General features: G+C 45.2%; 1 protein-coding gene across 1 annotated transcript; it reads left to right on the top strand.

Moving 5' to 3' along the window:
• The first annotated feature begins 10905 nt into the window (after positions 1–10905).
• On the top strand, positions 10906–11425 carry LOC113929895 (ubiquitin). Its single transcript, XM_035727641.1, has one exon. It carries the CDS (start codon positions 10941–10943, stop codon positions 11238–11240), a length of 300 nt encoding a protein of 99 aa, XP_035583534.1. The 5' UTR covers positions 10906–10940; the 3' UTR covers positions 11241–11425.
• Positions 11426–16207: the final 4782 nt, after the last annotated feature.

The following is a 16207-nucleotide window of genomic DNA, read 5'->3' on the forward strand; positions in this document are numbered from 1 at the left end:
ACCCAGGGACAAGAGGGTTACTTTTAAGTTAAAATTGTTGTCAGATTAAAATTAAATTGCTGTCAGTTAAAATTAAATATCAGATTACTGGTAGCAGGGAGATCAGAAGTGAAGGTGGTACAGCTGTGGGCTCCATTGTAGGGATTTTTTTTTTTTTCAAGATACTCACCAAGCTGAAATTTTGTTGACTATTCATTTGTACCATAGTATTCCTAATACATTTTCACGTCACAATTCCAAAGGCCAGCTTCCCCCAAGATGCATTGGCTGGGCTATCGTACATGGCCTCTGAGGTCCAGTGTAGAAGAAAATATCCACTCTAGCCAAGTAAACAAAGAGGGATCTTCTGGGGCTCCTTAGTAGGTTACTTGGCAGATAAGCCTCTGGGCTCTGTCTAGGGTCTTTGACGAATGAGAGTGGTCCTCCTGCCATGAAAAGCTGTGTAGGTGAAAGAGTAGAAACCTAGTGTTAGCATCATCACAGCATTCGCTTGTTCACTAAGGATTTTATTGACTGTCCATTGGACAACGAACACTATGCTTTAAATTAGGGTCAATTCAAAGAAGTATTAAGACAAGTCTCCACCCTAAAGGAGTTTGCCATCCAGCAGAGAGCTAACCCAAACATCTAAAAAGAAAAATTCAGGGGTGCCTGGGTGGCTCAGTCGGTTAAGTGTCCCACTCTTGATTTCGGCTCAGGTCATGATCTCAGGGTCCTGGAATCAAGCCCCATGTGAGGCTCCATGCTCCACGCTCAGTGGGGAGTCTGCTTGAGAGTCTCTCCCTCAAATTCAGAAGCAAAATACAGTAAAAGGGAATACATCAAAAGTCACCACAAAGCAGAATAGTTTGTGCATAGGGAATCAGAATAACCAGCCATCAGAGTTTGAAAAGATCACCGACAGGGAGAAATTTCATCTGAGTAGCCCAATCTAAGTACAATGTCTCATTGAAACAAACAGAGTCCCACAACCAAAAGCAAGTGGAAAGTATTTCCAAACTTTGCTAGCCTCTCTCGAAGAACATGAAGGAATGCAATTCAAAATCTACAGTTGTATTTCTCTAAATTTTTTCTTCTCCCTTCTAGTTGTCCCATATTTAGAGAGGCTCATTTTCTCAAACGCTAATTCTTCCCAGAGTTGTCAGGAAGCCCGACACCTTCCCTGCTTGTCCCCATCGTCTCCAGGCCCGAGTCTACTTAACCACTCTGCTCAATTGGCAGCATATAACCCAGGAATGGGCTTGCCCATGACAGGACCCTCTTTAGAGGGTCAGCACAGGAGGGAAGCCGGGCCGGCAAGAACAAAACACGAGTTCTCTCTGGCAGGCCGGTAGTTTAGGATGGATGGAATAAGGAGCAGTTTGCACAGCAGCACTGATAAACTTTGTTCCCATCACTAAGAAGATCGCCAGACAGAATGGAAATGGTCACGTGTAGAAGTTGCCTCCAGCTTTGCAACATCGGATGTGAGCAGGGAGACAAGACAGGGGAAGTGATGCCTCTTAGAGCAATATCGTGAGATACTAATATTGCATTCCAACATTTGAACTGTGATTTAGCCAAACCGCCCCTCAATCTACTTATATTTATTTAATGGGCTTAGGAATGTTAATCAATTCAGTGCATACTCTGCCACACATGCTATAAAAAATCATGCACACATGTGTCTGAGGGAAGAAGAAGGATCATCTGTTGTTATGTGTTTGATCCATTTTCATTTGTTTCAGCTTCTGCTAACTTCTTGCAAAGAAGGAATAGAGGTCACCAAAGTCTCGAGGAAAAAGTGTTTGAAAGAAAATGTGTTAGACTTCCTATTTTCACTTATTCACTTCTAATTGGGGAAAGGCTCACCGGTATCTAACTTTTGGTGTGAGTTCATGGAACACTGACAAAGTGCGTGGTCATTCCCCTAGTCTAAGCAATAAGAGCTGCAATTGTAAATCTCATCTAGTTACGCCAGCCTGTGAAAGCCAGCTGAGGCCCAATGGACACAATTGATCTGTTAAGGAGAAAACTTAGGAAAACAGCCGGTTGCTCTTCAGCACCTACAGGAGGCAAACAAAGATAAAAGTTTGCAAGTGCTTTTCCACCACTTTCCAAACTAGAAAGTCATTCACCATGCTATACAACTATCACCATCAACTGATAAAGTACCCCTGGAAATATGATAAATTGACATTCTCGTTTATACATCAATTTCCTGTGAGCTTGGTTAATATAAGTCAACTCCTCAGATAAAATTCAGTTTCTAAAGCTGCCAAGCTGAAAGTCAGAACTTAGACTATGATTGAGCCAACCCCCCCAACCCAAAACCTGTTGAGGCTCAGCATGAGTAGCTAGCTGACCACCCACTGTGGCAACTAAGCCTCTGTTTTCCCAGATCTCACTCAGCAAGTGAGACAGGCAATATGTTCTGAGAATTTCAATGTCTAGCACAGTGCCTGCCATATAGTAAGAATTTAATAACTTTTGTGGAAATCATCTTTTCTTTTGTTCATGGATTCATCAGAGAGATGTGTAGTCAAGAAGTTGGAATTTGGAGGAGGCAGCTAACATAAGGGCTGGAGGAGAGTGGGGAGGCAGAGGTGAGAAGACACGGGTCATGCTCTGGGACATGAAAGCAGCCTATTTGTGAGGGAGAATGTAGTGCCATGAGCAGGTGCACATCCAGGAGCTGAGCCGAGGAGTGGGATGCCCAAGAGGCTGAAACTCAGAGACAGTGTCCTGCCCTACTCACTCACCGTGGCAGGAGACCAGAGGTACACTGGGCCATCTCAGAGGGGGCTGGATGGGTACTTCCTCCCTCCTCACACTGATCTGACCCCCCCTCCTGTCTGCACCAGACCCAGCCTGTTGCAGCCCGGGCAGCAGAGAGAGTATGTGCTGGGTTTCTCTAGAGCTGCTGAAGGTTTTTCCACCAGCCAAATGTTGGCCCCTGCCCTGCCTGTTCTGAGTCCCAAGCGGTGTTTGCTTTAGCCTTGTCCCTGGCATCTGTGGGGCCTGGAGTAAGAGTCCAGTTGGAGGTCCACATACCAAATGTCTTAATGCTTAAAGGTTATAGAAAAAGCTACATCCTCAGCCCAGCCTGGGTTTCCATCCAGCATCCCACGGCCCTCTCCCCTTGTTACTGAGAAGTTAAACAAACCATCCCTGAGCTGGTCCTGCCTCCTGAGAAGCTGGCCCAGCCCCAGGACTGATCCCAAGTCTGTGATGGACACGGACCTGGCCAAGCTCCCCAGGAGCTCAGGACCTGCAGGGTCACCTCCTTGGTGCCTCAGGTTTCCAGCTCAAAATCTGCAGGCACTTCTAAACACTTGCCCAAATCATGTCTCTGCGGCGGAGGGAAGGGGAGAGCCCGGTCATCTGGGGGATCTGCTCTGCCCACGAGCCCTGTGCACTTGCCCCTCAAGCCAGGGCAGCCACGCTCTGTCTGCTTTCCTCGGGTTGAGGCCACGATGCCACCTCCTCAGCCCGCACTCACATGTCCTCACACCCACAGAGCCTCTGGCCTGAGGAGCCCAGGGGGTCTATCTGGAGTGTAAAAAACAAAAATGAACAAAAACAAAACATAGGAATGTATTTCGCCTTTGTCCCGGGTGCCACAGTCTACAGGCGGCATTTCAAGCCAGGACGCCCACCCAGGGCGTGTCATTCCCAAGGGCAGTACGACATAGGAAGTACACCTAAGCGGGGAGAACTGCCCCCTGCCTACAGCGTCTGCCGTGTACGACAGAGCCGTTCTGGAAAGAATCGTTTTACGTTCATAATCTTGAGTCATTCTCAGCATAACTCCCCCAGCTAGTACTAGGAAGAACACGCCATAGGATGTCTCTCTCATGTAACCATGCACGAGGGAGCTGAAACTGAAGCCCGAGCTCCACGGGGAGAGAGAGAGAGAAAAGAGACTTTCCTGCTGGCTTTCCTGCTTGGGAAGCTGAGCTTGAGTCCTCCAACAAACTACCACCAACTGGACAGCTTAAAACATCACACGTTTCTTGTCTTACACTTCTGGAGGTCGGAAGTCCAATTCCGGCCTCATGGGGTTACAATCCAGGTGTTGGGGAGCCTACTTCCTTGCCTCTTCCAGCTCCTAGAGGCTGCCAGCATCCCTTGGCTCACAGTCCCCATCCTGTCTTCAAAGCCGGCACCAGCTGCTCAAGTTCTTCGCACATGGCTTCCCTCTGGTTCTCTTCTTTGGACTCCTTTGACTTTCAGGGACCTTTGTGATTACATTGGACCCACCTAGATAATCGAGGATGCTCTCCCTGTGTTAGTGTCAGCAGATTAGCAACCATAATGCCCTCTGCAATCTGAATTCCCCTCTGCCATGAATCTAACCTACCCACAGGTTCGGGGGAATAGAACACGGACAGCTTTGGCGGGGCCATTGTTCTGCCTACCACAAAGGTTACAAAGGACCTTGCCACCTTGTACAGGAGTTTCTACTTCAGTCTAAGGATGGAAGGAGGCCATCAAAGGGGGTTGTAAGTGAATAATATGATCACACTGTGTTTTGGGCTAAACTCTTGTATTCTCTTTTTCTCTGTAGAGGGGAATGGGGACTAAAAGCCACCAAACAAGGAACTCCAGGCCTGGGTACTGTACTAGGTCCTGGAGAAAGGCCCATCCAGGGACCAGAGGAGGAGAAATTATAGATGTAGTACTTCCGAAGGACACTTGTAGCCCAATTCTCAAACCTCACCCTCATCAAGTCTACATCTAATAAACTGAGAGGCCACTTTAACTGAGATAGTGTCGTTACTTACGGCTAGCCTGCAGTCACCTCTACCTCTCTCTGCCGCCAGGCTGGGTCAGAGAACGTATTTGTGAGGAAGTCGGAGATCTGCCCCCCAAAGTGGGGAAACATGCACGCGTGCATACACACACACACACACACACACACACACACACTCCCGTACCTTACCCTCATCTTGGTTTCTTTCCACCTCCCTGCATTTGGCAGGGACACCTCAAATAGCATCGCCTTTCTCTAAACCAGACTCCTTTAGGATAAGAATATTCAGGAAATATACCCTTTCACCTATTTATCTGCTTTATCATAGAGAAAATGTTTCCCAAATCCTTAAGGTCTTATGTAAGTCACAAGAATAAAATAAGATGTTGGGAACATTTTATTCCCTTTCCATGAAAACACTACTGTAAAAGGGGAACTTTCTAGAACGTTCTCGAAATACTTATTAGGAGCCAAGCCTCCCTTCTCAATGGTATAGGCAGCCGGACGGAGAACTGGGTCAAGCATCTCTTTCAACATGTGTTAATTAGCCCCACTGTTCTGCTAGCTACAATCAACTGTCCATATCAGCCACTTGGTTCACAGAACAAGTGGTGATCCTTTGCATGCTTTATTCTTTATCTTCTGGTTGAAGGATATTTAACCAATACTGAGCAACAGGGACCTCTCAACTCTCAGGCCTCCCCTCACTCCCAGGACGAGGGGCTGGGACCCCACCATAGGTTCTTTGGTTTTACCCATACCTGTTATTTATCTTTCATTAAAATCATTTGATTTTAACCATTTCATCCATTTTACCCATTCCTCGATGACACAGACCACTCCAACTCACTTTAATTTCATCCTATGCCCTTTCCACAGCCTACTGATCATTAGCTCACTCCACCCTGGGTCTCCAAGATGAGGAAAACCTAGGCACATCTCTCCTTCACTCCACAACATGCTATGGCCTTGGAGTCTCAAAACCTGGGTCCCAAAACTCTGACATGTATTAGTTGCTTTCCCTAGTTGTGTAATAATAATAATATTGTCCTCATAGAGTTATTGTGAGAATTAAATCAGTTCACGCATGTAGAAGCATGTACAAAATGCAACTCAAAGTGTATTTTATGAACCAATACAGTCCACAGATTGCTTAGTCCCAGTCCACAACCAGATCAATATGAAGTATAGTGGAAGTTGTTTTGAAACTTGTCAAGCAAATCTCATTGGATCAGTGGGTTTAAAAAGCAAAAAGAAATCTCATTTGTCATATTACAAACTTTAAATATCAATGTGTATGGTATTTATCCAAGGTATGCATAAAGAACCTTAATGTAAGGACTTGCTATTTCACTCATAATTGCTTGTGAAGTAGTAATTGTGAAATAACAAGTTACTAGTATAATAATAATTCTCCACATTAATCGTACATAGCCCTTCAATGAACAGTATGCACAAGTTTTATATTTTTTTCTTTCTTCCTATGTCATTTTCCACTAATTTGTTTTTATGTATTTTGCAAAAACACTAATCTGTGGCAAACTGGAAATTAAAGGAAGAGAGCAGTCATTGGTCACAGAGAGTCTGAGAAATACAGGAACTCTGAAGAAACTACCTGGCACATCACGATGTAAAGCACATTAACAAGTGCCAAATAGTGATTGTTAATTAACATTAGCTCTCATGAGTTTCATTTTATAGATGAAGAATCGCAGGCAGAGAGGTTCAGCAATTTACCCCGGTCCACTTGAGGCACGCTGCACAGGACCTGGAAGTACCTGCCTGTCTGCCTGGGGGAAATTGCCAGGTGTTGTCTTAACTGGGACAAGGGAGCCCTGCACAAACTCCCACAGGACAAGAAGCAGAGGCTGGAGACCACTGCGTATCTCAGCTGGTTAGTACTAGCAGTAGCTGAGATGAAATCGGATCGGCCAGAAAGCAACTCTGGGTGCATTGTCCAAAGAATAGTAACAACCCCGAGTTAATACCACCCAGATGTTGGCACAGGGGACCAACAAGGTACTTAGTAACTTGGTAGGAAAGAAACATCCAGAAACCATATCCACTGGGCAGCACAAAGTCTCTAGGGTTCCCCGGGCGACCCCAACTTCTCTCCAAAGCCACAAGGACAAGTAAGCTATATCCTCCAATATCAGACACATTCTTAGGGAGAGGGACAAAGGAAGAGATGTTATTTGAGGGACTGAGCATTCTTTTTTTTTAAGATTTTATTTATTTATTTATTTATTTATTTATTTATTTGAGAGAGAGGGAGGGAGATCTAGAGCACAAGTGGTGGGGAGGAGCAGAGGGAGAGGGAGAGGGAGAAGCAGTCTCCCTGCTGAGCAGGGAACCTGACTCAGGGCTCAATCCCAGGACCCCAGGATCATGACCTGAGCCAAAGGCAGATGCTTAACAGACTGGGCCACCCAGGTGCCCCTGGACTGAGAATCTTACCAGGAACGGAAGGTTTGCCTGGCTGGCTCAGTCAGAAGCACATGTGACTCTCGATCTCAGAGTCCTGAGTTTGAGCCCCACACTGGGTGTAGAGATTATTAAAAAATACAAACTTTAAAAAAAAGGAATTGAACCCCACTTAGAGGGAATAAGGTTTAGACTGGAGTGGAGATGTAGTTAATTTTCACCTAGTATCCCACAGGAGAGGGCTCAAGAGAAAACAATCTCCTTTTCCCCTCACCTCTGAGTTGTGACAAGAGTTGAATGTTTCTATCCTGCTACAAGGATGTCAGGGAAAAGCAGAGAATGAATTAAGAGACCTATGACTCCTGTGCTCAGTGATCCATTTCCGACTCCTTCCCTCCAGCCACCGGTGGGATCTGAGCCCCTGCATAGAGCGCTGAGCAAGTGTGAGACCGTGCTTCACAGCCCATTAGCCAAACGTGAGGACGAGGGAAGTTAAGTGCATGGCCCACCGCGGAGCACATAGGCCTTATTTCAAAGACTCGGGAGCATGACCCCTCGAGGAAGGTGTCTGTAACCGCTGGGCAGACAGTGGGACGGGTGGGCAGGGCTTCTTCTTGGGACTAATGAGGCTTTTCCTGGCAGAGGCACATCCCCCTGCTCTATACTGCACTCATTCTACCTTAATGGGGGAAAAAGAGGAAATGCAAATGTTGTCTTCAGTGAAAGATCTTATTTCATGTCTCTTTGTTTTATTGTCAGATTTTTAACCTTTAAAGAAAAATCAAACATCGTTTAGTATTACATGCTGTATATCTAAATATTGGAAAGAGCAGGTTTACTATTTATACCTATAAAATAGAAGCATTTCAAAAAAAAACCCAACTAATTCCTGAACAGTTTTAAAAGAAGCATCCACAGTTAAGGTTTGTTTTTTCTTCTTTCTTTCTTTCTTTCTCTCTCTGTCTTTTTTTTTTTTTTTTGAGACCGAGAGAGTGGGGGAGGGAAGGGTAGAGGAAAAGAGAGAGAGAGAGAGAGAGAGAGAACCCCAAGCAGACTTCCCACCGAGTGCAGAGCCTGACTCCAAGCCTGATGAGGAGCTCAATCCAAGGACCCTGAGTCATGACCTGAGCTGAAAGCAAGAGTCGGACACTTAACCAACTGAGCCACCCAGGTGCCCCAAGGTTAGTAACTCCCAAAAGCAATTTTAAGGAAATACATAAATCTTTTAATAGATTTTTTGGAATAGTACAAAGAACTTTTTTCCCTGAACCCATTTGAGAATCAGTTGCTGACCCATTGCCCCATCACCCCTGAATACTTCAGGGTATTTCCTATAAATAAGGACATTCTCCTACCACAAAACTACCATCAAAGTTAAGAAATCGACACGGATACCTATCCAGCCTCCAGTCCTCAGACGCCATTCACATTTCACCAATTGTTCCAATAATGTCCTTTACAGAAAAAGGATAAAACCCAGAATCACACATTGCATTTAGTTATCATATTCTCCTGTCTGGACCAGTGCTTCCATCTTTCCTTGACTTTTAGGGCCTTGGTGTGTTTGAAGATTACAAGCCAGTTGTCTTGTAGAATGTCTCTGAGTTCAAATTGGTCTGATATTTTCATGATGAGATTCAGGTTAGAGTTTTGGGCAGGAATATCACAGAAGTGAGGCTATGTTCTCACCGAATCCCATCAAGTGACACACAATTTCAAATTGTCCCATCACTAGTAATTTTAATTTTGATCACTTTTTTAAGGTGGTGTCTGAGTGTGTGTGTGTGTGTGTGTGTGTGTATACACAAACTTTTATATCTATATTTATTTTTATACCTATCTATATTTACTGAAAATCATGAATCCACGCTGATATCTCCAATTCCAAATGAGTATCATAGGACTTATGTGAATTTTCTCCCTTCTTGGACTGTGAGAAACCTGGCTCCCACCATGGATTTATTTATTGCATTTTCTCCAGTCAAACCCTTCCCCCCCTTCCACGGACCCTTCTTCACCTCACTTGTGTTCACACCTTCTGTACTGGGCCACCACCACCTCCCCTACTGGACTGGATGCCCTCTTCACCCTGTTCAGACTCCCAGGGTTGCAGGGTTTTGCCTCTGCCCTGCTGCTCACCCCACAGGTTTTGTTCAATCCCATCTACTGATCTTTGGGCTGAGTTTTCCAGGAAAGGAAGGGAGAGAGAGAGAGAAGACTTACTAAGATGTTGTTCTGTGGATTTCTGTGGTCTGATTCAGCCCTAGCATACCTACAATCAGTTCTCTCCTATCTTGAGGTTAAGATACTAGAGAGATCCCAGCTACAGCTCCTTGTCTAAGACTTATTCACGAGTTTTGCTGTTTCATGGCCACCTGCACCTCCAGCCCTAACACAATGTTGAGACAAGCTCATGGCTGGGGCATCTCGGTGTGTGTCCACCTCGTACGGGCCAGGCGCCTTCCTGGGTCTCCGTGTGTGCCGAGGGAAATGGTACTGGAAGGGTCTTGAGATGGCATTCCTTGCAGATAATAATTAGAGGCTGCAAAGGCTCTATGTAAGCCCATAGGAAAAAATACTTCTTGGAGGGGTTTCAAGTCCTGCAACTTGCCATTCAGAAAGGCATGTTATTCCCTGAGGCCCCTCCAGTGCTAAAGGACGGGTCTACTGCTCCCATTCCCAAGGTCGCCTCTCACACCTGAGAGTATCTGGCTATGAGGGGTCAGGTGTCAGTCCTATGCCCCATCTCCATCCTAGGTAAGGACAGGCTCCACTGGCCTGATGGGCGGCTCAGTCGCTCTCCCCTGAGCTTCGCTGCCCACTGCCGGCACGGAGAGCTGTGTTCCAAGGCTCCCTAGGAAACAGGTATGAGCTCCATCCATCCTCATGTGCCCTACCACTGCAGCAGGTGACTGCTGCCGACCTCCTGTGACCATCCCCAGTGACCTCAAGGAGAAAACAAAACCAAGAAGAACCAGAAAACCACTGAGGCAGAGGCATGCAGGCAATATTTCTGAACAAGCAGATATGATAGAAATATAATGTATTAAGATGACTTAAGGGTCTTTCATATGTCCCTGTGCAAATCAGTAAGCCTTTATTTTTTCCAACCAACCAAATTAAACCTCATGACTCACAATTATACTTCAGAGAACTGCTTGCAAGCATGTGAACCTCGTCCACTTTTCACACATGATCTCCTGCAAACTGACACGCTCTGAGCCGCTCTTCAGGGCAGTCTGAAAGACTGCCTCCCGGGCTTTTGTCCTCAGTAAGACAAGAATAGAGCATTTACTAAACTACTTTGAGGTTGGCCTTATTTTTCCAACGACACACTGGTACCTGGTCATGGCTTTCAGGCCGTGTTCTTGGCCAAGCCAACCTCTTTGACCTTCAGTTTCTTTAAACAGGGCTGATGATAATAATAATGCCTTCCTCACAAAGTTGTGGTAAGGAATAAGCAGAAGAGTTAAACTCTGAAAGCCCCATGTCAAAGTGGCTTGTTGCGCTGCCGTGGGCAAGCACAGCCTGCCAGCGGGAAGCAAAGGCGAAGAACTAGGTGGTGGGAGAGGACTTCCTGCCCTCCTCTGTGAGTCTCTGCAGCGTCTCTGCAGGTGCAGCCAACACAGGGACCCGGCTCCAGAATGTCCAGACAGCTGGATGCAACACCCTGACCCACCCCCCCATTTGTCTGTGTTCTTCATGAGCCTGAGACGCACTCGTTAGAATCTGTCTTAGAGGGTGGCGGCGGCCTTGCGGATTCGCTCCAGCAGACGCAGAGATGCAGATCTTTGTGAAGACCCTGACGGGCAAGACCATCACCCTCGAGGTCGAGCCCAGTGACACTATTGAGAATATCAAAGCCAAAATCCAAGACAAGGAGGGCATCCCGCCTGACCAGCAGCATCTGATTTTTGCGGGCAAACAGCTGGAAGATGGCCGTACTCTGTCAGACTATAATATCCAGAAAGAGTCCACCCTGCACTTGGTGCTTCGCCTCCGGGGTGGCATCATTGAGCCTTCCCTCCGCCAGCTGGCCCAGAAATACAACTGCGACAAGATGATCTGCCGCAAGTGTTAGGCTCGCCTGCACCCCCGTGCTGTCAACTGCCGCAAGAAGAAGTGCGGCCACACCAACAACCTGCGCCCCAAAAAGAAGGTCAAATAAGGCCCCTCCACCGGCTCTTCCTTTGCCCACAGGGCAGCTTCCTGCCCGAGCCCCAAGGGCCTGGGGCCTCAATAAAGTTTCCCTTTCACTGAAAAAAACAAAAACAAAAACAAACAAAAAAAAAAGAATCTGTCTTAGACAATTCAGCGATCCTCCTGGTGATTATGGCAGAAGGATAACGACGACTTGGGGAGCTAGGGCCCTCCAAGCTGTTGGAAGGGCGGCTCCTGCATCAGCGTCCCCTGGGGTGAGTGCCCAGTGCGCAGACCCCACACACATCCCGGGCACCGACTCAGAGGTCTTGCCGACTCCACAAACCCTCTAGATTTTTCTGATGTGCATTCAGTTTGGGGAACACTGGCTTCAAAAGCTTAACTAGTGGGAAAGTTGAAGGAATTGTTTTCCTTGAAGGAAGATGACATTTACATTTTTCAAAATAAATGCCAATTAGAGGTCAAAGCCCAGTGTGGGGCAGGGGTGGTGGTGGGCTGGAAACTAGCCCTATTACCCGCTCTGCTATCAAAGACAAAAACTCAACGGCCTCACTAAGCAGTGGTGCCCTGATTGTGACCACTGACTTAGAAAAATGTGAGCTAACGACTGCCGGGAAACCTTGGACATTTAAAGTTCAAATGTACCGGCAAAAAAAAGACATTTTCACTCCAGAATTTGTGGACTACAAGTAGCAGACTTCAAGTCAACGAAGACTAGAAGAAATCACAATATAAACAATGCCCTGCTGTATCTATGAATTAATTAACTTTAAATGTATTAATTAACATTCCTCACAGTCTCTATATTTGCTGCATAAAGCAGAAGTTCTCAAGCTTTGGCATGTGGGAGAAATCACCGAAGGAGCTTGTTAAACTATATATTCCAGACTTTCCCCCCAGATATTGACTTGTTAGGTCAGGGATCAGCCTAGGATTTTAACAAGGACCCTGGGTGATTTTGAAATGTGTTAGAAGGGGCTAACCTTTGAAAAACAAACACTTAAGAATTGGCTAACCACTCCCTCCCCCGCCAAAAAAAAACCCCGCCTTAAGACAGCTTCCTCAACCTTTCCGACTAGCTGCATACTGAATTAATGGTCAATAGCGAATTTAATGTAAATTAAATGAACACAGTAATGATTTCCACTTGCTGGAACTGAATGTTTTTTAAAGAAAGTATTTATTTCAAGAACTATGATGGCAAGTTAATATAGGATGGTTCTCCGGTTCCATGATGTGTGGGCACACACATGCAAATCAAAGGCATCGTGATGCATTACATTTCAGTCCCCAGGATTTCTGCCGATGGCAACAGTGGGCATGAACATTTGCCATGTTTTTTGTCACTCAATACTTTTTGAATTCTGTTCCTGCGACCATGGCACAATTTCCCCCCTCCTGCCCTCCACCAACCTCCCTTGAAACGAGAATACAAGGAGCAAGATTTTCTCGGGGAAGAAGGTGGCACCGTGAGAATCTGCTGGCAAAGAGAGGCAGGAGGATTATGGAGAGAGATGCCCAGCTTTACAAGGCAGCCTTCATGGAGATGTGAGGGCGGAATCCCTCCTTAGAGCCGGCTCTGTGAACTGCTGGGTATCCTTTAACAGTTGAACAAGCTGGAGGGGATTCCGTTGTTTTTTGCTAAGAATCCTGGTAGAGAACAGTAATCGTCCATCCTGTCATCTACAAATATTTATTCGTTATCTGAAATGTCATCACATCCAGTTTGCCGAATTTTTTTTCAAACATAGATGCATCATTAGTAACGAGTATTCCTTTCGTATATTTAAAATGAACCCGTGTTATGGGGGAAGGGCTGCCACCATACTCAAACCCCTCATTCTGTGCAGGAAATGGAACTGAAGTCCACAGGGAGGAGGGATGCAATTGCTTCTAGTGGCTCAGAGCTGGAGTTTGGAACCCAGATCCACAGCCTCTGACTCCAGTGGCCACACCTGCCCACATCCAGCTTCCACATCTCCCAGGATAGCCCCAGATGGAGATTTTAGCACATAAGCACTAAACATAAGCGCTGTTTCTTCCATTAATGTATGAGCAGCTGCTGAGAATTGCTGGTGTATGGAAGCTATTCATTCCAGATCGCGTAAACAAAGCCCTTGGGTCTCTGTCTATGCAGTCAGTTGTGAGTAGGTAGGGTTCCAAACAGCAGATGCTTTTGAAAGTAGTGGCTACAGAAAAAAATTCAGAGTCCCATTTGCATTTCAGAGAAGAGACCTGGTCTGAGGCTTTGACCTTTGCAGCCTAAACATCCACATGGGCATTTTGTAACCTACCTGGGCATTCTCAGTGGCTGGAGCATCCCTGAAGAAGAGTCTAAGCAACAACTGTTGATAGAATGTTAATTCCCTCCTCCTATGTAGACTCAGTCCCCTGGTTCCTCTCTGCACCTCTCTTTATTCCCCACTCCCCAACTAAGGGGGGCACATTAGCTGGTAGGGGGTAAGAGGAAGAGCCTCCTCCTGTTAGTCCTGTCTTCTTCCTCTTGCTGTGAACCAACTAGTCCAGAAAGTGCTCTGCCTCGTGTTTTATCAGAAGAGGGTTTTGCAACTCTCCCTGGACTGGATGGAGGAATTTACATCTACCTCTATAAAGAATGACAGATATGGGACTGTGTACTCTGAACAATTTGTCAGTGATAAAGGAAATGACGGGCTGTCCAGCTGCTAGAATTTCTCTCTCTTTCTCAACTGGTTTCACATCCAGGAGAGGGAGAAAGGGGAATTATTTCCCAAACCCTAAAACCCTTATATTCCCCCTCACCGGTTCCTTACCTATGGATCTAATCCCCAGCTACTGATCCCATGACACCCTTGATTTAATGAAAATGAACACATTAAACAGCAGCGATGTCCACAATAGCCAAACTATGGACAGAGCCAAGATGTCCATCAACAGATGAATGGATAAAGAAGATGTGGTATATATATACAATGGAATATTATGCAGCCATCAAAAGGAATGAAATCTTGCCATTTGCAACGATGTGGATGGAACTAGAGGGTATTATGCTAAGCGAAATAAATCAATCAGAGAAAGACATGTATCGTATGATCTCACAGATACGAGGAATTCTTAATCTCAGGAAACTGAGGGTTGCTGGAGTGGTGGGGGGTGGGAGGGATGGGGTGGCTGGGTGATAGACATTGGGGAGGGTGTGTGCTATGGTGAGTGCTGTGAATTGTGTAAGACTGATGAATCACAGACCTGTATCTCTGAAACAAATAATACATTATAAGTTAAAAAAAAGAAAGAAGATAGCAGGAAGGGAAAAATGAGGGGGGGAGGAAATTGGAGGAGGAGATAAACCATGAGAGACTATGGACTCTGAGAAACAAACTGAGGGTTCTAGAGGGGAGCGGGTTGGGGGATGTGTTAGCCTGGTGATGGGTATTAAAGAGGGCACGTATTGAATGAAGCACTGGGTGTTACACACAAACAATGAATCATGGAACACTATTCAAAAACTAATGCTGTAATGATGTATGGTGACTAACATAATAAAATAAAAAAATTAAAAATAAAAATAAAGGCCGTCTGGGTGGCTCAGTTGATTAAGCGACTGCCTTCGGCTCAGGTCATGATCCTGGAGTCCCAGGATCGAGTCCCGCATCGGGCTCCCTGCTCGGCGGGGAGTCTGCTTCTCCCTCTGACCCTCCCCCTTCTCATGTGCTCTCTCTCTCTCTCTCATTCTCTCTCTCAAGTAAATAAATAAAATCTTTAAAAAAATTAAAAATAAAAATAAAAATTGTCCTTAAAAAAAGAACATGTTCCTGCAAGATGTCTTAGCAAAAGGGCTTTACTGATCCTCTTTGGGGAATAATGCCATAGAAAAATGTGTTTCCTTCCAATCACCTATCATAATAGTAACTCTATGTATCATAAAGTTTTGTGTCATTTTGTATTTTCTGGCCACAGTTGAGAATCAGCTGGGCCTCTTTGCCTGCCCTGCTCCCTTTCCATTCAAGTTTGGCCCCGGGGAAGGAGCCGCCTGAGGTAGAGCTGGCAGGACGGAGGTAAGACTTTGGGGGTCACAGCCAGGTGGGACGGACACAGTGCGCCTCACTATCACTGCTACCCTGCCTGAGGGCAAGTGCATTTTACAGTTCATCAAACTCCCAGCACAGCCATGGCTCTGCCATCTCTTGTCTCCAAACTGGAAGTAATGCCTATATCTCTCATTCAACAGTTTATTTTATATCCTAGTACTAGAAGAAAGAAAATCATTGAGCAGTGAGTTAGCATTTTTTACTCTTCAGGTCGGCAAAGTTGTCTTTCTCTGTTAGGTAAGTGATTATGTCTTACAATGGGATTGTCTACAGCTTCTTAAAAGGATAAATTGGATCTATACCCATAGACCTGAAGGTTTTGCCACTGTTTACTGTTAGGCAAGAAAAGCAAGATGTATATCCTATAATGCTATTTTTTTGTTTATTAAAAATAAAATTATGTAAGTGCATAGATGGTTGAACATTCCTGTATGAACTTGGAGAGAGGTATGGAGAGAAACATGACGATGGTTAATGCAGAATATGAATAGGGAAATAATGAAAACAGAGAAAGTTTTTTTTTAACATCAAGAAAAATACATTAGAAGGTTGCATTACAAGTTGGTTCAAAATTCCTATATATAATTTTAGAAGGCCGGAAGGCTAACTGCTCAAGTGTAGGAATTTTATTAAATTCATGTGTTATAGTCATTTATTGATCCATTCTGTAGATATTAAAATGATGTTTGGGGTATAAAGCGAAAATGAAAATCAGATAATTAAACTGATAACATATAATCCTATTTATAAGTCTAATGTGGATGGATATACAGGAAAGTATAATGGTAATTATCTATGCTATGAAATTATGAGTCTTTTA

The sequence above is a fragment of the Zalophus californianus genome, chromosome 5, assembly GCF_009762305.2.
Source record: "Zalophus californianus isolate mZalCal1 chromosome 5, mZalCal1.pri.v2, whole genome shotgun sequence".
Taxonomy (NCBI): Eukaryota; Metazoa; Chordata; class Mammalia; order Carnivora; family Otariidae; genus Zalophus; species Zalophus californianus.

Bases quoted from the DNA above. Each gene is read 5' to 3' on its own strand.
- LOC113929895 (XM_035727641.1), top strand. From the start codon at position 10,941: ATGCAGATCTTTGTGAAGACCCTGACGGGCAAGACCATCACCCTCGAG.